At 42.0% G+C, this 24827-nt stretch overlaps 2 protein-coding genes across 3 annotated transcripts in view; both read left to right on the plus strand.

Moving 5' to 3' along the window:
- Positions 1-12068, plus strand: part of MAP3K2 (mitogen-activated protein kinase kinase kinase 2) — an 89768-nt gene extending 77700 nt beyond the window's left edge. Inside the window, exons 16-17 of the mRNA XM_021923471.2 lie at positions 2053-2230; positions 3013-12068. Coding sequence (XP_021779163.1) covers positions 2053-2230; positions 3013-3238 — 404 coding nt within the window. The 3' untranslated portion in view covers positions 3239-12068. The remainder of the gene's footprint in view (positions 1-2052; positions 2231-3012) is intronic.
- A 4383-nt stretch (positions 12069-16451) lies between these two features.
- Positions 16452-24827, plus strand: part of ERCC3 (ERCC excision repair 3, TFIIH core complex helicase subunit) — a 38169-nt gene continuing 29793 nt past the window's right edge. The window contains exons 1-8 of one of the 2 annotated variants that reach the window (XM_003909258.4): positions 16452-16582; positions 16924-17129; positions 17781-18017; positions 20245-20294; positions 20721-20856; positions 21043-21207; positions 21679-21883; positions 23510-23824. In XM_003909258.4, coding sequence (XP_003909307.1) covers positions 16555-16582; positions 16924-17129; positions 17781-18017; positions 20245-20294; positions 20721-20856; positions 21043-21207; positions 21679-21883; positions 23510-23824 — 1342 coding nt within the window. In that variant the 5' untranslated portion in view covers positions 16452-16554. Of the gene's footprint in view, positions 16583-16741; positions 16850-16923; positions 17130-17780; positions 18018-20244; positions 20295-20720; positions 20857-21042; positions 21208-21678; positions 21884-23509; positions 23825-24827 lie in introns of those variants that run through there. The other variant, XM_009185110.4, reaches the window with a different exon arrangement.

Raw genomic sequence — 24827 nt, forward strand, 5'->3', positions numbered from 1 at the left:
AAAAGACAGAAACTAGATTTATAATCCCAGAAAAAATAAAGAGTTTTTAAAATGATAAGAGTGAAAATAGAGAATAAAAAACAAATTAGCCTAGTGCCCATAGCTTGGTTTTTTGTTTTGTTTTGTTCTGGTTTTTTGTTTTTGTTTTTGTTTTTTTGAGACAGAGTCTCACTTTATCACCCAGGCGGGAGTGCAGTGGCATGAACTCAGTTCACTGCAGCCTCAGCTCTCTGGGCTCAAGTGATCCTTCAGCCTCAGCCCCCAAGTAGCTGGGACTAGAGGCTCACACTACCATGCCCAGCTAATTTTTTTGTATTTTTTGTAGAGATGGGGTTTCACCACGTTGCTTAGGCTGACCTCGAATTCCTGAGCTCATGTGATCCACCCGCCTTTGCCTCCCAAAGTGCTAGGATTACATGTGTGTGCCACTGCACCTGGCCGATGATCTTGTTTTTTAATACTATTCTCCACTGAAAGGAACTAGGCCTCCTTGAGAAATGGCTGATTTTAGGACTGGTGCAGGAAATATACAAGATGAGCCTGGAGCATCTTCCAGTGCCAGAAAGCAAGAAAGTGCTCAAAAACAAAAGCAAGAATACAATGATGGGGGTATGGCAAAGGGACACAGAGCCAGTGGAAAGAAGCTCCAGTGGCTGAAACTGATAAATAGTAGGAGAATAAAGCAGTACTGGATTATAACCCAGTGTATAAAACAAATATCCATGTTCATAGTGATGTAAATGAATGATTTAATAAATATGTGGGAGAGGGGAGACAAATCTCTTCTGCAGCATAACTCCAAATTTATGTAGCTACTCAGCCTGGAGCATAACTCTTTACTCCTTAATTGTGGGCTGTGTGTGGCAAATTTCTTCCAAAGTATGGAAAGGGTGGGGGACAATGACTTCACAGTGGAGAACCTGACAAACACTATCTCAAGCCAAGTGATCAAGGTCAGCATCAACAATGGTGTTGACAGTATGTACCTTTAATATCATCTGATGAGAATGGCAGTTTACCTGTGGTCTTCCCCCAAAAAACTTACAGCCCCCATTATGAGAACATGGGACAAATCCTAATTGAGGGACATTCTACTGGTCCCTCAATTAGGGAAAACCTGACCCCAGTACACCTCAGAAAAACACATGTCATCAAAAACAAGGAAAATTTGAGAAAGTATCCCCCCTAAGAGGAGCCTGAGGGGACATGATGACTAAGTATGGTGTGGGATCCTGGTTAGGATCCTGGATCCAGAAAAAGGGTATTAGGGAAAAACTGAGGAAATCTAAGCAAAGTATGAACTTGGTTAATAATATTTCAGTATTGGTTTATTAATTGTGGCAAATGTACCATACTATTAGTAATAGAGAAACTGGGTGTGGGGTTATATGGGAACTCTCTATACTATCTTTGCAATAATTCTGTAAATCTGAAGCTATCTAAAAAGTTTATTATAAAAGCTAATGAAATTTTAAATGAAAAGCTCAAAGCTTGCCTATCAGACATTTAAAATATTAAAAATTGAGATGTAAAATTAATATAAAGCAAGATTCAATATTAAGAAAACTCTAAAATACAAGGTAACTAAATTTAAGTAATAGAGGGGAAAATGCTTTTGATTATGAAGCACCCTAAGGAAGTTTCTGAGAACAGGCTGGCTTCTCAGGGAAATAAGTTTCAGCCATGGGCTTCCTGCTTTATGACAGAGAAACTGGGGGCGTTCTTGGTCCTTCACTGAGCTTCATTCTTAGCCCTTTTCGCCTTTCTCCTCCTCATCACCCTCACCTCCAACCTGCACCAGTCCTTTTCAGTAGAAATGTCCTAGGTCCTAAACACACAGCTGACCTAAAAATGTAGCGTTCTTGCAGCACATCCTTAATGAGCACCACCTGTGTGACTAGCATTATGCCAGCTACTGCCAGAAGATGAAAAGCAGCCTAACTTTGGGGACAAAGAGAAGAGTCTATGAAGTAATTCTGTGCCATTGTTCTTTTATACTGTATTCCAGACGGCCAATAAAATTAATGAAATGAGGCAATTTCTTGTTTTTAGGGGCAAATATCCTGAGAGATTCAACAGGCAATGTCAAACTAGGAGATTTTGGGGCCAGCAAACGGCTTCAGACCATCTGTCTCTCAGGGACAGGAATGAAGTCTGTCACGGGCACACCATACTGGATGAGCCCTGAAGTCATCAGTGGAGAAGGCTATGGAAGAAAAGCGGACATCTGGTAGGTTTTGATGTGAAGTTTGCTTGAAAACCATCTGCCGCCTTATGTATTTCCACCTGGGATTGAATTACTGAGGCAGATGTAAATTATCTTTTGTACTTCCAAAATAGGATGTAAGAATTGCAAAGATTAACACTGTATTAATTATGCCTTAGTGAGGCTTATAATTGATTAAATATTTAGAATCCTTGAACCTGTCCTCCATTCTTTAGGAAGGATTTTGTCGTGAGCAAACCTCAGCATTAAAAAGCTTTTTGCTATTACAGAAGTAAATAGTTACTTTGTTTGTCTAAAGACCTTTAAAAGTACTTCATCTTTGTTGTCAGTGTCTTATAATTCATTTAATCTTTAATTCTTTTATAATTTTAAGTTAGACCATGAAATGACCATTTTCTGCTTCCCACCCAGAAAAGACTTTAACAGATGTTCATTTTAGGCACCGGAAGGCAATTGATTTCTAATGTTTATATTCTTTGTAAGATAAAGACAAAAATTATTTTTAATGTCAGGTTAGAAATTATGTAAAACAAAAATAATAAGATGAATAATGTTCTTTGCCCAACCGTTTGAATTAAGTGATAGTCATTAAATTGTTGTTTTAAATTGATTTTTATGTTTAAATTACAGTTTTACAAAATTAGAACTTTTTAATGAAGCTTTGAATTTGAAGTTAAGTCATATTTAAATATACATGGACTTAATGCCTGTTTCTCATTTTCTAGCTAACTGGCTTTCTTTCATGTTATTGTTTGTGTAATGTATTTCTTTTTGTTTCTTTTCAGGAGTGTTGCATGTACTGTGGTAGAAATGCTAACTGAAAAGCCGCCTTGGGCTGAATTTGAAGCAATGGCTGCCATCTTTAAAATTGCCACTCAGCCAACAAACCCAAAGCTGCCACCTCATGTCTCAGACTATACTCGAGATTTCCTCAAACGGATTTTTGTAGAGGCCAAACTGAGACCTTCAGCTGATGAACTCTTAAGGCACATGTTTGTGCATTATCACTAGCAGCCAGTAACCTCTCCTGTGCCTCTAGCTCCCATCTATTCATTCACCTTCTCTCTGACTGCACTTTTCTTTTTTATAAAAAAAGAGAGATGGGGGAGAAAAAAAGACAAGAGGGAAAGTATTTCTCTTGATTCTTGGTTAAATTTGTTTAATAATAATAATAACCTAAATTTTTTATATTTAATCTTTTTTTCCCTTACAAGAACTTGAAACTTTTTTTTTTTAATTTTTATAATGTACTGATGTGGTTCAGAGAGATAAAGCACTTTAGTACATAGTCACTCTTTTTAGTACAAACAAATCATTTGGAATACCTAAAGATTGTAGAGTCATTCCCTCTATCACTGACATATCAGTGGCGATGGGAAGACATGGAAAACAAGGAGAAGAAAATGATGTATAATTTGTAGTTTTTAGTGATAGTATTTAAAATATATCCTCATTTGTGGGGTTGAGCCCTAAACTTTAGGGTAGGTACTCAACTTAAAGAATATAGGTTTCTTCTTATATCTGTATTCTTTAGATCCTAACCTCTGTCTACCAACCTTTTTGCTCAGTAGGAGTCTTGATAGAAGATACGCATCTCTGAGAGGTATGTTTATTTGTTAATCCTAACCAGTATAATAAGCAAATACACTATAATAGATCCATGTTACTGGAATCTGTAAACTTGAGGGATAGCTTTCTGCTTAAACACACAGACACACACACACACACGGAAAACCTTTTATTTTAAAGTCAAGTCGTGAGCAAATCGAAATAAAAGACAAAAGGAGATCGCTCTTATCAAATGTGTGAGCAGTAGAAGAGACCACATTTGCCAGTCAGTAGAAATAATGAAAAACATTCGGTGTTTAGTGTATTTTAAACTTGTTTTACTTGAGGGGGACGACCCAAAATTAAAGGAATGGAGAAATAATCAAAATCATGTATACCATCTTCTATTTCTAGCTCCTGATTCCCCATAGATAACATTCCTTAGGAACGAAGAGTTCAATTAGTAATATTTATGTGTTATGTCGGGAGATGAAACCTTTGTTCTTAGGATCACAGAATACTAAAGCACCTCCAAAAAAACAGGTATCATGTGAAACAGTGGTTGCCAAAAGTGGAGCGAGGATAATTTCACTAGGCATTTGGCAATTCTTAGAGACATTTTTGGTTGTCACAACTGGAAGGATACTAGTGGCATGAATTGGGAGAGGCCAGGGATGCTGCTAAATAGACTGTAATACACAAGGAAAGCAACCTCACCCCTCAAAGAATTACCCTGCCCAAAATGTCAGAAGTGCTGAGGTTGAGAAACCCTGATGTAAAGATCAGTCCCAGTTACAAACTGAAAACAGCTATTTACAAAGCAGTAAATGCAAGAAAGGAAAGGAAATTTCAAAGAGAAAGTGATGTAATGCAAATTGAGGATTTTACAAGATCAGCTACTGCTGCTTAAGTCAAGGGCGAATGATCTCAACAAGCAGCAAATAGCAATCACTTTACCAGCTGCATATTGCACCCACCTAGGTAACTCTTCCTTTTAGGAACAAACTGAATTGGAACACCGAGCCTTTTGAACTTAGCCATCTCTATATATTCTTTCCTTAAAATTCATAATTTTGGGCAAAAAAAAAAAAAAAAAAAACTTACCAAAACAAAGTTTTAACTACTAATGGGAAGGTTAAAAAGCTGCCAGGTATTTCTAGTACAATGTATCTACTAAGAGCAAGGACATTATTAAATGGAACAAGACAGCTGGGAAAGGCCCCACTATCTCTTAATAGAATTGTGCTATAAAACATGAAGATATCAGTAATTTGGCCACTTGCCGTTTTTTTCAGCATGTTAAAGCAAGTGCTAAGTACTTTATTTTTAAAGGTCTAGAAAACAATAGTCTTCCTGGAGGCCCCAAAATCCCTTTCATGGGATTCATAAGGGACTCAGGTATTCTTATTTTCTGCCAAAAGGTGTGCTTATTTAGGGACTCTTTTAAGACACTTTGTTTCTGAAGTTAGGTAGGTCTTGGTTTACTGTGCCAAGGTCCTACCTAGCATTCCCTGTAGGAATATTTGAAATTCCACTAGCTAGTCTAAGAAGTCAAAGCACAAAATTAGTTGTCAATGCTTCTCTCATACTCTTATAATTGAAGCAGTTTGCAGGGAAGAACAAGAATGAGGTGCCCCTGCCTTGGTAAAGCAACTGCCAAATCTTGTTCTAGAAACAATCCCCAAGTGTGTGGATCTATTATAATTTCTTTATCTTTTATGAATGAGGGCATCTTTTCTACTTGAGCAAGATCATGGTCTCTGGACCAGTGGGCTTTTCCTTCATATCTGTCTTGTGTAGTTGTGCTTTTCCTTTGGCTCATTTTTGGTCTGTCAGGGTAACCAGCAGTGCAGAATATAAGACACGCTCTTTAGCGAGAAATCCGGTGAGACTGTAGAACCCAGAGCAAAACTGTTTTTTTTCAGTCTCTGTTTTCTTTTCTAAATGCTATAGAAAATAAAGGCACCTGAAAAGAAACTACTACTTTAACACTGCTGCGGAAGGCCTTTGCTGTATAAGACAAATATTATTAGCTATGGGAAAGTAATGTTCTTTATGTAAAGACTTAAAAATAGACAAGTAGTTTACAGAGCTATTATATAAAATATGATGTGAATTTATTTCAAACAAGTTGTGAAGGTACCAAAAACCACAATAAAAGTTAATATATATAAAAACTACTAGAACAAAAAAGCTTGACGGTGTGGGGGCGGAGGGTATGGAAGACCAAAAGTAAATTTAAGAAAGAAAGTTTTGAAAGAAAACAGCTTCATTGGGGAAGTTAAATGTAACACTCCGTTTTTTTTTCCTTCTTTCTAATAATGGTATGGATCAACAAATGCAATTTGAACTTTTTAAGATAACTCTCCATGTGTTTTGTTTCTTAAATGCACAATTGATTCTTCTATACTGTAATGCTTCTTTGCTGACGCTGGAAAATGGTCAGACTGCTGACTTTGTGCCTTTAAAATGCATTCTGCTTTGACAGTGGCAGACTTTTTGGTGCTGGAGAAGATTCACTAGCAGTCTTATATGTGCTTTTCAGGAAATATCTTTCTACTTAAGGCCTTGAGAGATTCAAAGTGGCATAACTTAGGCTTGGACCAAATATAAGATCTTTTACATTGCAAACAAAGTGTTGTATTGAATAAAAGGGTTAAAAAATATTATAATGACTAATGGAAATTTTGATGGGTTGGTAATTATTTAAAATGTATTTAAAATTATACAGACTGAAAATTTCAGTATGAATATCTTGAAAATTCTCAGCACTTTTCCTTGTTTACAAAACATCTTTCTAACTTAAAAAAATGACTATTGCCTTAGAAAGTTTTAAAAGGCACAGTTACCCTTACATAATATATATAAGGAATTAAAATATTAATGCATTTGCTGAACTATAAAAGAAAATTTTAAACCTTAATTTCAGAGTAAATTGAATTGGCTTTCACTTGAGAGTCTTTACCTTATTCCCAATAGAAACTGCATTAAAAAGATGAAACTATTTCTTTCGATTAAGTTTCTGCTACTCCAGTTCTTATATATGTCAGATCTGCTCTGTAGTATTTCTGATGGAGCTGTTACAAGATATGTGAAATCACTTAGAAAATAAAATCAGATGTGAATAGTTTAGCAGGATGACCAAGCTAGATGTAGACTCCTTGGTCTATGGCAAGGTTCTGTGCCAGTGATTTTATCTGGAGTCTGGGAACTGATAGCTTGATATAAAATCACCTGGTGTCAATTAAATATACAAATCTGTCTTTTTTAATAGAACGAATCTTCTTCATTTGTTTATTCAATAATTGTAACTTACTATGTCAGGTACTAAATTAACATCCTTATTAAGGAGGTCACAATCTAGGAGGAACATGGGCAAGCAGTTACTTACTTTATGGCATACGCTAACTCTGAAAGTTCAGCAGTGATGTTTTAAAATGTTATTTTTTATTAAGTAAGGGAAAAACAATTTTAGGTAATCATTGGCTGTTATAAACTGAAATGTCATTGACAACAGGGATTAGAGTAAAAGTGTCCCCAAACTGGAGGGATCACCTCCCCAACCAGGTCACACAGCATCTCTCTCAGGACCCCCTCTTACTGCAAAACCCAGCCTCTACTCAACAGTTCCGGTGATGGGGAGCATTTATTCCGTAATAGTGGTTTTTTGTTCGTTTTTTTCTCCCAGTGTCTCTTTTAAAGAAAACATACTTTTATTTTGGTCTAAATTGTGAAAATACCCAAAACATTTGATAGAAATCGAACTCTGTCAACAGTGTTATTTATACTAAGATCAGGACAGTTTCTTGAGATCATATTGTTTTATTACTAAGTTTGGCCTTTGTTTTACAAATGTAATGTTCATATTTATTTGAATTTTAAGATTGGTTAAATGTTAATGAAAAGCAATCCAATTGTTAATTTTTAGTAGTGCCTTTTCTCTGTATGCCTTAATTTTATTTTATATTAATAATTCAAGTTACCCACCAAAATGAAGATTTTTTCCAAAATCAGTAGGCTTCACAAGTTCATTTGGCCTTAGACTGTGTATTGGTCCTTAAATGTTTCTTAATGCCTGCCTCCTCCTACCCTTTTCTACCTCCTTTTTTTTTAAATAAATAATAAATGTTAGGAGAGAAACATTAGGATTTGTCTGTGATAGACACGGTGCAGCTTCCACTAGACATGAATTCCCAATAAGCGTAGAAAGAGGTATTCTCGTTCTAAAGAGACATGTAAATGTTTTCTGGGTTGAATACTTGATTTTCAGTCACATTGGCACTGTCCAAGTTCTTGGTATATTATTATTGTTCAGTTATGATTTTCATGGTAGAGTTACAGTACTTGTTTTTGCCCTAAGGAAGTCATTCACATGGTTTACAAATGTTAAGGCAATGAGACAGGACAGTGAGTAGGAAATCCAGGGATAGCAGATTCTAGTCCTTAATGCTCAGCTAACATTTTCGCTAATAGTCTAAGTTACTTTTCTGTGAAGTGTGTGCATGTGCGCCTCTGTGTGTGTGTGTGTGTGTGTGTGTGTATGGTGGTGAGTTGGAGGCAGGGGTAGGAAGGAAGAAGGGGAAAGGTATGAGTGTTTGATTTAGCTCAGTTTCTGGTTTTGGAAGAACAACTCAAATGTATGACCTACTGATGACATACAGTGAGTGTAGTCATCCTTGGGTAGGAACACCAGTACATTTTCCACAAGTAGCTAGTATAAATGATTGTATAATAATGATATTGATTATAAATTGCCATACTCTTGGTTGCTAAAAGTAGATTAAAACTCAATTTGTGTATATGTATAATAATCTTATATATAATTCTTAAATAGAAGGTAATTGATTTTACATAGTTCTTCCTGAACTTTTTGGAGCTGAAATTCTGCCAAATATTATCAAAATAAGCTTCCTTAGCTTACCAAGTATTCACAAGGAAATTCTCTTATACCTCTTTTTGGTTGGCTAGGGGAAGCATGCTATGAAGCAGTTGTTCCTGCTTCATAGTTGTCTTTGGCTTGGCTTTGACTTCTGCCATGGTTTGGACGGGATCCCATGGTAGGTGTGGGAAGTACTGGCCTCCCATCTCCCCATACTCACCTTCCAGAGCTGTTGATGGACATGAGCTCTTGGGGGAGCCTAGAGATTCTTTTTTCAATGGTCATGTAAGCATTCAAGGTTGAGCTTCAGAAAGATGAGGGAGGAGTCATAGCTACAGTAAAGAAAAGAATACATTTTATCTGTTGCCTGTATACAGTCTCATAGAATTCTTCATATTTTTTATAATTGTGCATTTTAATTGACAGTCATACGGTATTTTTGTTAATAACAGCAAAGGCATTAAATCGGTACCATTGTTCCTTCTGCCTGATGACTTCTTGTTTGTAACACAATCTGTATTATCAGAATCACTTTAAACCAAAGCTTTTATATTCCCTGTACACATAGCCAAAATAATTAGCACTGTTACTTCTGTCCACTTGTAAGCTAATAGTGTAAAAATTATAAAGCAGATACTAGTAGAATTTGTATTCTGGTATATCCTTCAAGGAAAAGGACAGGTGATCAGTGTTTGCATTTAGACATGCAGAAGTTACTTCCACTTTTGAGGAACTATGTAGACATGAATTTAAGCTTGTACATGTGCCAGTCTTGTTAATGTCACTTGACCACCAGTGCACATAGACAGACATTAACGTCTGATGCCTCAGGTTGATGGCGGACTTTCTTCCTAGCGTCTTAACATTTATGAACTTGGGTTTGACTTGAGGGGCATTTCAGCAAAGCTGTGAGGAAAAGTAAGTTCCGGACTGATGTCTGCTTTGTGCCATAGACATTTTGGAACAGAAGGAAGTGTCTGCTTCTACTATATGTGCAGGACTTGTCCCCAAATAATTTCTGAATCCCTTAATGCAGTTGAGAACAGTAAAATTCATGACCATACCAAAAAGCACTTTTAAGTTCACTTATTTTTAAATATTCTTTTAGAATTTATTTTTTAAAAGCATATGTAACTAGTGATGATTTTAGCATTAGCTTTACTTGGAGGAGAGAAGTAACAAAATTACATCTTAAACTCTATTAGATAGATACAAAATGGATTTGATGTATTCTTACTTTTCCAAAGAATTTTTTCCATCTGGAATAAGAAGAGAGGATTAGTTGAAACATCTGAGCTGGAGAGGCTTATGGGCAAAAGGAAGTGTGCCAAACTCTTGCAATACATGCTATTCAATTGAAAGTACAGTGTCTAAGGATAAAAATACTTCTTTAAAAACCAACAGTTGTTTTAATGCAATCTTAATTAGTAAATGGTTTACATTTTTTCTATTGTTATTGGTTTTAAAATTTTGCTACCCTGAATTCTGAAATATTATAAGAGTTAATACCAAAAATACTTTTAATGTCTGACATCTCTTACATTTCACATGGTTCTTTTTATTCATTGTAAATAAAAGTAAACTTGGATAAATTTGAGAATAAACTTTGAGTTGTTGCAAACTATGATTATCAATTTGTAAATTTACCCTTTGACATAATAATGTACATTTTTAAATGTAGCCATTAAAATCTCTATATTTAACCTATTGGTTTCTCTCTGTAAATGTTTCTAATCTCAGTTGAATGCTGGGCAGTTTATAATTATGTACAAAGGGTTTTTTTCCTATTAAGATTGACATTTTTGCACATTTTTGGAAATGTTTAATTTGTACACTGATTTACTACTCTGACCAATAATTGTTGATGAGTGTATGAGCATCATGAATGCGTGCATTGAACTACTGTCTGTGTCTTTATGTTTTAACTTCTTTCAAGATGTAGCCATCAGTTACTGCACTGCTATTACTGACTTAAATGGACCTTTTTGCTTTTACAGACTATACTTATCTATGGTTCTTTGTTGAAGAACTCAGGAGTTCAACATTAATAGAAATTAGAAAATTTTATAATGTATTATCCATTACTAAGTTGAAAGTATGCTCTGTGTATCAGGGGATGTATGTTTGTGTGGAGATTTTTTTTCTGTCTGTAGGCACATGTATATATCCCAGTAAGTTCTTTCTTTCATTTCATTTCTACATTTTTATGAACTTGTTTTATAAGGGTACTATTTAGTTGTGATAATTAAATATATATAAAAGCTTTCTGAGAGATTATTTACTATATGAATATATTTTCAGCTGGCTGATCAAAAGTATTTTTAAAATTTTGTTTTTAACCATTCAAAATGTATTTGTATTTTCAGAATTGAATGCAAATCATACTTAGAGCCCAATTAAAATACTCTTGCAAGAAAAAGCATTAAATTCTCTTTAAGAGAATTCTGTGAAATGCAAATTAAGGGAAAAATAGGTTTTAAGCAGTAGCAAAAACACACCGCTAAAAATGGCCTTTGAATTCTCAGAGCTATGGAAAAATGTGAGAAACTAAATTGTCTCGAGATGTCAAGATTTTTCTATCTCCAGTTGCTGTTGGCTTGTCCTACTGTTGTCTTTGAATATTTCCTGTATTCTACCCCAAAATATTTCAACTTTTAGTTTTTCTATCACTGGGCAAGGTCAGACTGGGTTTATAAAACAGTATATTGGCATATTGTGATTCTTTGTAATTGACTATAAATTGGTTTTGAAATGTCCAAACATTCGTTGTGTCTTTATATTGTACTGTGTGTTTTAAGTAACCGGCAGAAAAAGAATTGGAAATGAAATTTCCAATCAGACAATGTTGTATTAAAGAAAACTTTGTTTTAAATATGCGGTACCATGTAAAATTACTCATGTTAGGAATAAAGTCCACTGTTGAAGTCGAATGTCACTAAGTTTATGATGTTAAAAGGAACCGGTGTGATTAGGAAAACCTACCAGAAGCCAGATATAGTGTGGTACGTGCCACATTTCATGCACATTTTGATTTTGTGTTGTCATTCAAAATTGTGCTTGTAAAAATGTATACTATTTCTGAGTTTTATAATTTCTAGGTACTTGTTTTTTCTTGCTGGTAAATAGCTTTTTTTAAAAATCTAATATAAAAGAAACCATGTTTATATTTTGTTAGTGATCAATGACTTTGTTTATATGGAAATTTGTATATCGTTGGCACACATTTTGTTTAGGTTTACATGCATGAAGGCCTGCAATAATTAGCACAATGAAAATTGCTTTTTCTTACATGTTCATTTTTTTGAAAGATTGTGGTGCAAAGGCTTACTCTAAGTAACCTTCTGGACTTATGGAATGAATATAAATGAATGGCACTTTGAGTGTTAATAAAGCTAATATTTATTTCCACTGTGATTGGTTTTTCCAGATCTATTCTTGGACACATTTTATTTACAGTTATTCCCTCCTTGCTTGAGTTGAGCACTCTCTAGGAGACCAAGCACAGACAAATCTAAAAACAATGAAACTAAACTAAATCTTTCCAGTATCTAAGTCTATAATGTTCCACCCAACTTGTAGTATATCTTTGGCTGGACATCTTGATTTCCTAAATCAGAACTAATGATGATTAAAAACAAACACAAACCCTACAATCAAACCTATTGAGTTTAAGGAACGGTCTCTCACATGGTGTTGGAGATTATTTATTTATTTATTTATTTGAGACAGAGTCTGGCTCTGTCGCCCAGGCTGGAGTGCAGTCGCGCCATCTCAGCTCACTGCAAGCTCTGCCTCCCAGGTTCCTGCCATTCTCCTGCCTCAGCCTCCCGAGTAGCCGGGACTACAGGCGCCCGCCACCTCGTCCAGCTGTTTTTGTATGTTTAGTAGGCACGGGGTTTCACCATATTAGCTAGGATGGTCTCCATCTCCTGACCTCGTGATCCGTCTGCCTGGGCCTCCCAAAGTGCTGGGATTACAGGCGTGAGCCACCGCGCCCGGTGGAGATAATTTAACACTTTGCTATAGAGGGCAACTTAACACAACCTCAGAATTGAAATCTCAAAATCAGAATCAGAAACCTCAGAATAGACCGGGTATGGTGATCGCAGCACTTTGGGAGGCCAAGGTAGGCGGACCGCTTGAGCTCAGGAATTTGAGACCAGCCCGGGCAACATGGTAAAACCCCGTTTCTACAAATACTACAGAGATCATCCAGGTGTGGTGGTGCATGCCTGTGGTCCCAGCTACCCAGGAGGCTGAGGTGGGCAGGTCGCTTCAGCCTGGGGGAGAGGTTGCAGTGAGCTGAGATCGCACCACTGTGCTGCAGTCTTCATGACAGAACCAGACCCCGTCTTAAACTTCAGAATCTTGTATATCCTCTGATCCAGCAATTTATATCTAGGAATTAACCTGTGGAAATAGACTGTGAAGGTTGTAAGTCGCATCTATAAATTCCAAACTTGAAACTCTAAATGCCCAACAATAGGGGCTATTGTAACAAAGTACCACAAATTGGGTGGCTTGTAATAAAACATTTATTGTCTCACAGTTATGGAGGCTAGAAGTCTGAAATCAAGGTGTGAGTAGGACCATGCTCCTGAAACCCATAAAGGAATCCTTCCTTGCCTCTTCCAACTTATTTTTTATAGTTTAGAAATTGGGTCTCACTATGTTGCCCAGGCTGGCTTCAAACTTCTGGGCTCCCACCTCAGCCTCCTGAGTAGCTGGGACTACATGTGCTCCACGGCGTTGTGTCCAGCTGCCTCTTCCGACTTCTGATAGCATCCCTTGGTCTGTGGCAGCATAACTCCAATCTCTGCTTCCATCAGCACGTGGTACTCTTTGTGTGTCTATCGACACAAATGTGTGTGCTCCCCTTTTTATAAGGGGACCAGTTACTGGATTAAGGCCCACCCTAATGACCTGATTTTAACTTGATTACCTCTATAAAGACCCTGTTTCCAAATAAGGCCATATTAAGAGGTAGTAGGGGTTAGGACTTCAAAATACCTTTTTGGGTCAGGTGCAGTGGCTCACGCCTCTAATATCAGCACTTGGGGGGCCAAGGCAATGGACAGCTTAAGTCCAGCAGTTCAAGACCAGCCTGGGCAACATGGCGAAACCCCATCTGTACAAAAAAAAAAAAATACAAAGAGCCAGGCATGGTGGCATGCCTGTAGTCCCAGCTACTTGGGAGGCTAGGAGGGAGGATCACTTAAGCCCAGGAGGTCGAGGCTGCAGTGAGCCCAGATTGCACCACTGCACTCCAGTCTGGGCAACAGCAAGACCTTGTCTCAAAAACAAAAAATAACTTTTTGAGGAATGGGGGACGCAATTCAACCCATAGTCTGTCCTCTGGCCCCTAAAACTTCATATCCTTCCCACATGCAAAGTATATTCACCCCATCTCGACGTCAACAAGAGTCAGCCATTCCAGCATCAACTCCAAGTCCAATATCATCTAAATACCAGTTCAAATCTTATCACTGAAATCATCCAAATCAATTGATGCTGGGTAAGGTTTCCTGGTGGGGCAAATTTCCTTTCTATCTATGAACCCATGACAGCAGTAAGTTATCTGCTTCCAAATTACAATGGGATAGGCAGAGGATACACACATTCCATTCCAAAAGGGAGAAATGGGAAGGAAAAAGACTTGCAGGCGCCAAGCAAGTCTGACACCTAACAGGGCCAATGAGATAGGATTTTAAGGCTTGAGAATAATCCTCAATGGCTTGATGCTCTGTTCCTCAGGACCCACTGGGGCTGCAGTCCTACACCCTCAGAACTGAGGAGGTGGTGGCAGTGGGTTCAAACCCAAGCCTGTCCCCTTCAGTTGCATGGTGGCGGAAGCAGGCTCACTGGCCTCTGAACTGCCCCTGCCAATCCTTTTCCTACCTGTGGAATCCTGGAAGTCCAACAGCCTTCCTTCATTTCATCCCATCTATGTACCCCAGTCAAAACTGTCCAGGTTTCTGTGGAGATGGGTCATTGGGTCTATAAGCCACGCACCTAATCTCTTGCAAATAAATGGTTGTCCACATCCTTAGTGTTTCTCCAGAGCATACTTTCTCTCTCTCTTTTTTTTAAACAATGTGAGTACGCTAAGAATGATCCAAATCTTCAAGTTCTGGTTCCTTTTGTTGAACAATTCCACCTTCAGTGTATCTCTTCTCACATTTCACTATAAGCAGTAAAGAGAAAGCAGGCCTTTTTTTTTTTTTTTTTTTTTTTGAGATGGAGTCTTACTCTGTCGCCCAGGCTGGAGTGCAGTGGCATGATCTCTGCTCAGTGCAACCTCTGCCTCCTGGGTTCAAGAGATTCTCCTGCCTTGGCCCCCTGAGCAGCTGAGACTACAGGTGCGCGCGACATCATGCCCAGCTAATTTTTGTATTTTTAGTAGAGACGGGGATTCATCATATTGGCCAGGCTGGTATTGAACTCCTGACCTCATGATCCTCCACCTCGGACTCCCAAAGTGCTGGGATTACAGGAATGAGCCACCGCGCCCGGCCCAGGCCTCACTTTTAACCATTACGTAGAAAATGGTTAAAATGTCCTAGCTTATCACTTACAAGTTCTACTTTCCACCCAACAGAATACAATTCAGGCAAGTTCTCTATCACTTGCTTCCAGTTTCAATAACGTATTTCTCCTTTCCATCGAGCCGTCACCAGAATCACCTTTAATGTCCATATTTCTACCAAGGCTCATCAAGACAGTAGAGGCTTTTCTATCATGCGCCTCAAAATTCTTTCAGCCTCTATCAATTACCCAATTCGAAAACCACTTTCCCATTGTTAGGTATTTGTTACAGCAGTACCCTATTTTCCATACCAAAAATCTGTGTTACGTTCTCCAGAGAAACAGAACCAGGAGGCCCACTGAGCAAGCGAGCGAGAGACATTTATTTTTAAAAAACTGGCTCACGCAATTGTGGGGGCTGGCAAGTTGGGAATTCAGGTAAGAGTTGATGTTGTAGTCTTGAGTCCAAAGGCTGGAAACTCAGAACTTTCTATGTTCCAGTCTGGAGGCAAAATTCCTTTTTCCTTGAGAAACCTGTCTTTGCTCTTAAGGCCTTCAACTGATTTGGAAGAGGCCAATCCACATTATTGAGGGTAACCTGCTCTATTTAGGCTGAGCCAGGAGAATGGCATGAACCCGGGAGGCAGAGCTAGCAGTGAGCCGAGATCGTGTCACTGCACTCCAGCCTGGGCAATAGAGCGAGACTCCGACTCAAAAAAAAAAAAAAAAAAAAAAAAATGTTGCCCAGGCTGGAGTGCAGTGGTGCAATCTCAGCTCAATGCAGCCTTTAATTCCTGGGTTCAAGTGATTCTCCCACCTCAGCCTCCCAAGTAGCTTAGACTACAGGCGTGTGCCACATGCCTGGCTACTTTTTTTTTTTTTTTCCGTAGAGATGGGGTTTCACCATGTTGGCCAGGCTGGCCTTGAACTCCTGATCTCAAGTGAGCCACCCACTTCAGCCTCCCAAAGTGCTGGAATTACAGGCATGAGCCACCGTGCTCAGCCAAATTTTTTTTTAATTAAAAAAAAAAAAATTCTTCCTTACCCATGGACTCAGGTCATATTCTCTCTGTCTTTATCAAATTTGTTTATTGCCCACATCGCTTCATTAAAATTTAAGTTCCGGGAGGATAAGGCCTTTCATTCGCGCACTACGCAGGTGCTCAACACACAGTATTTTCCTTCAGTTGTAAAGAAACGAACGACGCCTGCCGCCGCCAGCTCCCCGCTCTTCCAGCCCCCGCCATCACGGCGCCCAGAGGCGGGACGTCCTGTGTGGACAACAAGGAGCTTCCGGATTGAGCCGGAAGTCCCCGACAGTGGATGCCGCGGCGTTGCTGTGGGAGCCTGGGCCTTCTCTGCTGCTGTAGCTGCCATGGGCAAAAGAGACCGGGCGGACCGCGGTGAGACGTGGCGCGGGCACGCTCAGCCACGACTGCGCTCGCCGGCCCTGCCCCGCGCTCTGCCTCGGAGCTGCTCCCGGCTTCTCCGCGCCGGCCGACCCTGCCGGTCCTCCCGCGCGCACCCCCTCGGGACAGGCCTTTGGGCGGGAGAGATGCTGGACCTGGGCGCAGCCCGGCGAACTCGGCCTGGGGGAGGCGGGTGAGGGGCGCAACGCCCGTGGGATGCTGGTGGCTCTTAGCTAGGAGTTTGCGGCGGCGGCGGCACAGGTGAAATGCTGCCCAGCGGTGCGGAGGGAATCCGAGACTCCTGCTGGGCTTATTTGTGTGTCGGTATCTTGCAGACAAGAAGAAATCCAGGAAGCGGCACTATGAGGATGAAGAGGATGATGAAGAGGACGCCCCTGGGAACGACCCTCAGGAAGCGGTTCCCTCGGCGGCGGGGAAGCAGGTGGATGAGTCCGGCACCAAGGTGGATGAATATGGAGCCAAGGACTACAGGCTGCAGATGCCGTTGAAGGACGACCACACCTCCAGGCCCCTCTGGGTGGTAAGCATGCCCTTAGCTTGGGCAGGGCCCGGGAGTGTGCGGAGCGGCGGCTAAATCTTGGGCATTCTCAGAGTCAAAACTGACATTCAGGCTACTGCCCTAGAATCGGCCGGGAGAGAGCTTTCATCCACTCGGTGGAACGGCCCAGCAGTTGCGCACACGTGTGCCGGCCGGGCCTGGGCTTCCTCCGGCTCTAACCCCTCGGTTTACTCTCACTGCTTCCCCAGCCCTACCCCATGTAGTAAATCCTTTCATCTGCCGAATCAATAGCATGTATCATGTAACAATTTGTTTCCTCAAATAATGGAAGACACGTTCAGTAGCAAGCTTTTGCTCTACTTAAAATAATTAATGTTCTACATTTAGTTGAAATTTAGCCGAAAGGTAACTTGAGGATAGCCGGTAAGATGGGCTTTCTGTGTGCAGAATAGTGGGAAACAGCTGTTGACTTTGGAAACATTTTCTTCTATTTTTCTTTGCTCTTCCGTATGTGATTAAAGTAACAGGCCCCACGGTTTTCTGAAGGAGTGCTTGCAAGAATATCTGTGGTGTTGGGCAGCTTATTCTTTCTTGATAATGATATGGGCAAGAGTCCAGTCGTCTCTGCAACTCATGTTTCCTTGTCCATTTTGTCCATTTGGTGTCTCTCAGGCTCCTGATGGCCATATCTTCTTGGAAGCCTTCTCTCCAGTTTACAAATACGCCCAAGACTTCTTGGTGGCTATTGCAGAGCCAGTGTGCCGACCAACCCATGTGCATGAGTACAAACTAACTGCCTACTCCTTGTATGCAGCCGTCAGCGTTGGGCTGCAAACCAGTGACATCACCGAGTACCTCAGGAAGCTCAGCAAGACTGGAGTCCCTGATGGAATTATGCAGTTTATTAAGGCAAGTGGCAGCTGAGGTCAGCAATTCCACCTGCCCTGCTAATGTAACAATGGGCGTAGTTACTCCATATTGTCAGCCTGTGGCAGCCATGAGAATATGCCATTCAGATTTCCTGTGGGGAGCATAACGACCGATTACCCCAGCCGCTACACTCTGGGTCCAGCATTGTGTTCTGGGTGAGGCCACGCTTCTCATGAGCTGCTCCCAGCCATGCGTATTAACACAGAGGGGCTACTAATTCAGGCCCATTGTAGCCAGGGAGGATTTGGGAATTGGGTGTGTTCCCCTCAAATTCTGTCTTCAAAACCTAATATCCAATGGTAATGTAATTGGAATAAGAAAGTAGTTAAGACTAAATGAGGTCGTCCGATATGATTAGCGTCCTTGTAAGAAGAGACACCGGAGCATGCTTTCTGTCACCTGCCCTCCTTGTCATGTGAGTACACAATGGGAACGTGGTCCATGGACAAGAGCCTTCACCAGAAACTGAATCGGCTGGTACCTTGATCATGGACTTTCAACCTCCACAGCGCTGAGAAAATACAGTTCTAACGTTGAAGCCACCCAGTCTGTGGAATTTTGTTATGGCAACCCAAGCTGACTAACACAGGTGGTAAACTCTGTCTAAAGCTAAGTATCTGCAGGAGACCAACAGTCAACAAGTTCCATGAGGGAAAGTCAAAAACAACTTCAGATGTTGTTTTTGACAAAACAAAGAGGGTTCCATGTGATTAATAGTTGAACATGCTGGGTTTCTTCTGAGAGATGGGTGAATGCCATTTAAAAGAGATGGACAGTGGCTTTCATTGCCTTTGGTTGATCCAAAGGGAGTCAGATTCAGACCTTGGGATCTGAAGTGGCAGAAGAGTACTGCAGGAATTCAGTATGGCACTGCAAGCAGTCCCAGAGAAGCTGCAGGAGTCCTGGAGAGAGCTCTCTTTTCCTGTGATGTGAAAGTATGCCCGGCCAGGCACAGTGGCTCACTCCTGTAACTCCAGCACTTTGGGAGGCCAAGGCGGGTGGATCACCTGAGGTCAGGAGTTCAAGACCAGCCTGGCCAACATGGCAAAATTCCCGTCTCTACTAAAAATACAAAAATTAGCCAGGCATGGTGGTGGGTGCCTGTAATCCCAGCTACTCAGGAGGTTGAGGCAAGACAATCACTTGAACCCGGGCGGCATAGGTTGAAGTGAGCTGAGATCTCACCATTGCACTCCAGCCTGGGCAATAGAGCGAGCCTCCACTTCAAAACAACAAAAAAGAAAGCGTGCCCAAGGAGAGGACCTTGTACCAACACTGGCTATGCTCAGTCTTGGCTGCAAATTGCCTGCAGGGATGTAGGTGTTGGCACACTGCAGTGGTGGATCAGGGACAATAGCGGAGACAGGCAGCCCCTCAAAGTCTGGCAAATTTTTTTTTTCTTTTTTTTTGAGACGGAGTCTTGCTCTGTCGCCCAGGCTGGATAGCAGTGGCATGATCTTGGCTCACTGCAACCTCTGCCTCCCGGGTTCAGGCGATTCTCCTGCCTCAGCCTCCCAAGTAGCTGGGATTACAGGCGCCCGCCACTGCACCCAGCTAATTATATTTTTGGTAGAGACGGGGTTTCACCACGTTGGCCAGGCTGGTCTCGAACTCCTGACCGCAGGTGATCCACCTGCCTCGGCCTCCCAAAGTGCTGGGATTACAGGCGTGAGCCACTGTTCCTGGCCTCAGTGGCAAATTTTTATTGTTACCACACAGCCTCTACTGTATTCCTTCCTAAAGGTGGTTGGGAACCTGGGAGGATTTAAGCTGTATTCTCTGCCATCAAGATGCTTACATTCTATTTGGGGAAATAGGAGCATTGGTGAAGAGGCTTTGCGTTTTGTTTAAGCAGCAATTACTGTGCACATACTCTGTGCAAGGAGTTGTAGTAATACTGGTGTGGTCTTCAGGCTAGGGTGGGGGCTGTGGGAATAGAGAGGAAAGGCAGAATGCAAGGAGATTTTAAGCAGCGTTTTATAACTGAATGGATGTGCATCAGAATTAGCCAGGCAAGAGGAAGATTTTGTTCTCAGAAAGCAGAGGCCAGTGGGAAAAGCTCAGTTTAGGCATATCTGAACCCGTTAGGATTGCCCTAAAGTAAAATGAACTTTTCACTTGGTTGGTTGGGGTAAGATGTGACCAGTAGTGAATGTGTTCTGAGTTAGCTGCACATTTACCTATTGGGTGTTATCTCTATTTGCAGTTGTGTACTGTCAGCTATGGAAAAGTCAAGCTGGTCTTGAAGCACAACAGGTAAGAGATTCCGTGACAGGCCTGTCCCGAGGCATGGTCACTCTCTGCGCACCAGCAGGAATAAAGGGATATGGGAAGGACCTGATGTTTATGCTGTCTGCTCTGTGCCTATACCACACTCCTCTGAAGCACAGATAAAAGAAGAGGAACACGAGGTGTGGCCCAGACTGGAAACTCGTCCACTGGCCACTGTATTTCCTCTAGCAATGGAGCTGGGCTCAGGCCCCCGCTTACTTGACCTCAAAGTGTGGCTTTGCCCACAACCCTGATATGTTAAATCATGGCCAGCAGCTCATAGTACAGATTGGGCGAAGGGTTGCGGGGAGAGTCTTGAGGCTTGTATTTCCAGACCGTCTGATTGAATGAGCAGTGGAATCAGGAGGTACCTACTGGTCAGCAGACCGCTTCTTCCTCCCCTGCTTGTAGATACTTCGTTGAAAGCTCCCACCCTGATGTAATCCAGCATCTTCTCCAGGACCCGGTGATCCGAGAATGCCGCTTAAGGAACTCTGAAGGGGAGGCCACTGAGCTCATCACAGAGACTTTCACGAGCAAATCTGCCGTACGTGGACGCCTGGGTCGCCCTTGGGTGGGGGCAGGCATTTAGGATTTCAGTTCTCAGGTGTCTTTTACCCAGCACTTACAACCTGGCAGCCCTGCTGGTTTCTACCCTTTCCAGCTTCACCCTTTGCTTGATACCAGCAGAATTAAATGATGTGTGCACATTCAGCACCTACCTCTCTCACAGATTTCTAAGACTGCTGAAGGCAGTGGTGGGCCCTCCACTTCCCGAGTGACAGATCCACAGGGTAAATCTGACATCCCCATGGACCTGTTTGACTTCTATGAGCAAATGGACAAGGATGAGGAAGAAGAAGAAGAGACACAGACGGTATCTTTTGAAGTCAAGCAGGTTAGTGAATGGACCTTCCTCTTGGTTCCCTCACTGAGTTGCTGTTAGAAGTTAGTCCAGCCCTGTGTCGACTCTGCCTGTAGTCTGTGTGAAAGAAAGGAATCCCTGTTGGTCCCTGCATTGCTTTCTACTTTTCAGTATCTGTGGGCCATGGCATCATTCCTCTTGATGGATTTAAAGTCCCAGTATCTTTTTCAGGCTGTAGGCTGGTCTTCACAGGTTGCTGAGGAGGTGTGAGAAACAGTGCCTGAAGGTCAATTTTGCCTGCTGATTAGATTTCATTTTGAAAGTGTTGTTAGTTTGGGTTGCTTTTCTGTGCTTTATCCCAGTTGTTAACTGAGCAAGATGTAAAACTGTAGAAGTTTAGACAGAATGCCACTTGTTTGACCATTAGACCTGTTAGAAGATGTGATGTTTTTGAGCACACTTTGGAGTTAAGATTTTAAAACCTTTTTTGTGCCTACTTTCCAGGAAATGATTGAGGAACTCCAGAAACGTTGCATCCACCTAGAGTACCCTCTCCTGGCAGAATACGACTTCCGGAATGATTCTGTCAACCCTGATATCAACATTGACCTAAAGCCCACAGCTGTCCTCAGACCCTATCAGGAGAAGAGCCTGAGAAAGATGTTTGGAAACGGGCGTGCACGTTCGGGGGTCATTGTTCTTCCCTGCGGTAGGTGGTTCTGGAGTTAAGAAGGTGGCCAGGCTGCTGTGTCTGGATCTGCCAGCTACCTCTCGCTTTCTCTCTGTGCATGTCACTAAATCACACCTTGCTAAAAAGCCAAGATCAGGTGACTCCCTGATTCATGACTTGACAAGTATTCGAGTGCTTGCTGTGCATGGGCCTTGGCCTGGACACTGGGAGTATTATGGTGGCTAGAACAACACTTCTGACCTCATGGAGCTCATTCTTCTGGGGAAGAGACAGATGGTAAGCAGATGTGTACAATCTTGGGTGGTGCTAGAGGCAGTGAAGAAAAATGAGAGCAGATAAGGGGTGAGATTGTAATAATGGCAAGGGGCTGTTGCACATAGTGGCGTTAGGTTCCTGTTCTTGAATCAGCCTTAGGGGTTGTGTATTTGGAGACTCCCTAGCACAGAAACGGTGTTCCTGGATGACTAGGATGGTGTGCAAGTCCAGGGAAAGGCAGGAGTGGCCCCCTGGGCACCTGTTTGACCACTTTTCCTCAGTAATGTCAGGTCCTAGCCTAGCTTCTTGGCCAGAGGCCACAGCAGACTCACCTTGGGACCCCACTGAGGACTTACAGAGGCAAGGTCTTCAGGGAAGGGGAGGTTCTTTTTTCCAAAACTCCAAGGATTTTTTGATGGTGTTTTTCTTTTTTATTTCACTTTGCAATTTTTTTTATTTGCGTTTACTCCTGGTAACTCAACAGAATGTATTTTTATAATAAAGGAAGGATCTCTGTTTAATGGAAAAGCTTGATTTTTCTCTTGATCTTTAAATGGTGGATGGTAGTAAACTCAGAAGCTCCTGGAATTTCATCTTCTCTGCACACACGTAGCGCATCCCTGAAGTCTCAGCCCCGTTCGCTGTGTAATAATAATAGTGCTCTTTTGCCAAGTCCCTCCTTCTGTGGGCCAGGCATGCTGGGCCCCAGCAGTGTCACTGTCCCGTGACTGTGGGCAAGGCAAAGTACTCCTCTGCTTTAGTTTTTCAGTCTGTCTTTTTTCTTTTTGAGATAGAGTCTTGCTCTGTCACCCAGGCTGGAGTGCAATGGCGCCATCTCGGCTCACTACAACCTCTGCCTACTGGGTTCAAGCTATTTTCCTGCTTCAGCCTCCCAAGTAACCAGGATTATAGGCGCCCGCCACCACGCCTGGCTAATTTTTGTATCTTTAGTAAAGATAGGGTTTCACCATGTTGGCCAGGCTGGTCTTGAATTCCTGACCTCAAGTGATCCACCCACCTCAGCCTCCCAAAGTGCTGGGATTACAGGTGTGAGCCACCGTGCCAAGGTGGCTCAGCCAGGTTTTTCTATCTTTAAAATGACAGTAACAGGCATTTCTCTTTTCACCAGTTTGTTTTGAGATTTTAACATTTAAATGAGATGCATGTAAAGTGCTACAGTAGGCCCCAGCACCTGCTAATTCTCATGTGTGTGTGAAGTGAGCGTGTCTCATTATAAAGAAGAAAACAGGCTGGAGCAGGGTGTGTCACACAGATGTCAGCTGTGTGGACTATTGCAAGGCATTTTCCTAGATTGCTGTACTTGTGAGTCATTCTGCCTGTCCCTCTCCTTCATTTCAACCTGTCCTTGGGTGCACTCATTTCTTGTAGGTGCTGGGAAGTCCCTGGTTGGTGTGACTGCTGCATGCACTGTCAGAAAACGCTGTCTGGTGCTGGGCAACTCAGCCGTTTCAGTGGAGCAGTGGAAAGCCCAGTTCAAGATGTGGTCCACCATTGATGACAGCCAGATCTGCCGGTTCACCTCTGATGCCAAGGACAAGCCCATCGGCTGCTCCGTTGCCATTAGCACCTACTCCATGCTGGGCCATACCACCAAACGGTCCTGGGAGGCCGAGCGAGTCATGGAGTGGCTCAAGACCCAGGAGTGGGGCCTCATGATCCTGGACGAAGTGCACACCATACCAGGTAAGCAGACTGGAGCTGAGCTGTCCGCTTGCTGAACAAACAAACCAATTTCCAGTTGTTAGGTTGGGAGAGGGACTGCTGTGTAGCCCACCCAACTGGCTACCTTGCTGGGTAAAGCTTTTAATAATTCCTTTTTTTTTTTTTTTTTTTTTTAGAGAGAGTCTCACTCTGTCACCCAGGCTGGAGTGCAGTGGCGTGATCTCAGCTCATTGCAACCTCCACCTCCTGGGTTCAAGCAGTTCTCTGCCTCAGCCTCCTAAGTAGGGGGGATTACAGGCGCCTGCCACCACTCCAGGCTAATTTTTATACTTTTTGTAGAGACAGGGTTTCACCATCTTGGCCAGGCTGGTCTTGAACTCCTGACCTTGCAATCCACCCACCTCGGCCTCCCAAAGTGCTGGGATTACAGGTGTGAGCCGCCGCACCCGGCCAATAATTCTTAAGTGGGATGCAGACAGGAGTGTTCACATTCATATCTTGCTTCATCACTGGCTCAATAGTCATTTAGAAAATGATACTTTCTTCCCTCCCTCTTTCTTGTACTGCTCAGCTTAATCTGTTTCTTAATGGCCCTCTAAGACCTGGGTTAGGGGCACTGAAAAACCCTTCCCGCAATGGGGACGATGCGTTTTATTCGAAGCCTGGAATATTGATCCTTAGTCAATATGTAATAGAAGCCCTACTTCTCCCAGTATCATGGGCAAACCTTTTTTTAAAGCTGCTCTATTGATTTAATTTTTATACCATAAAATCACCCCTTGTAAGTATATAATCCAATGAGTTTTAGTAAATTTGTGGGCCAGTGCAACCATGACCGTGATCCAAGTTTTCTTTTCTTTCTTTTTTTTTTTTTTTAAGATGGCGTCTCCCTTTGTTTTCCAAGCTAGAGTGCAGTGGTGTGATCGTGGCTCACTGCAACCTCCGCCTCTTGGGTTCAACTGATTCCCCTGCCTCAACCTCCCAAGTAGCTGGGACTACAGGTGTGTGCCACCACACCCGGCTA

Source organism: Papio anubis, chromosome 10, assembly GCF_008728515.1.
Source record: "Papio anubis isolate 15944 chromosome 10, Panubis1.0, whole genome shotgun sequence".
In the NCBI taxonomy this organism is placed as follows: Eukaryota; Metazoa; Chordata; class Mammalia; order Primates; family Cercopithecidae; genus Papio; species Papio anubis.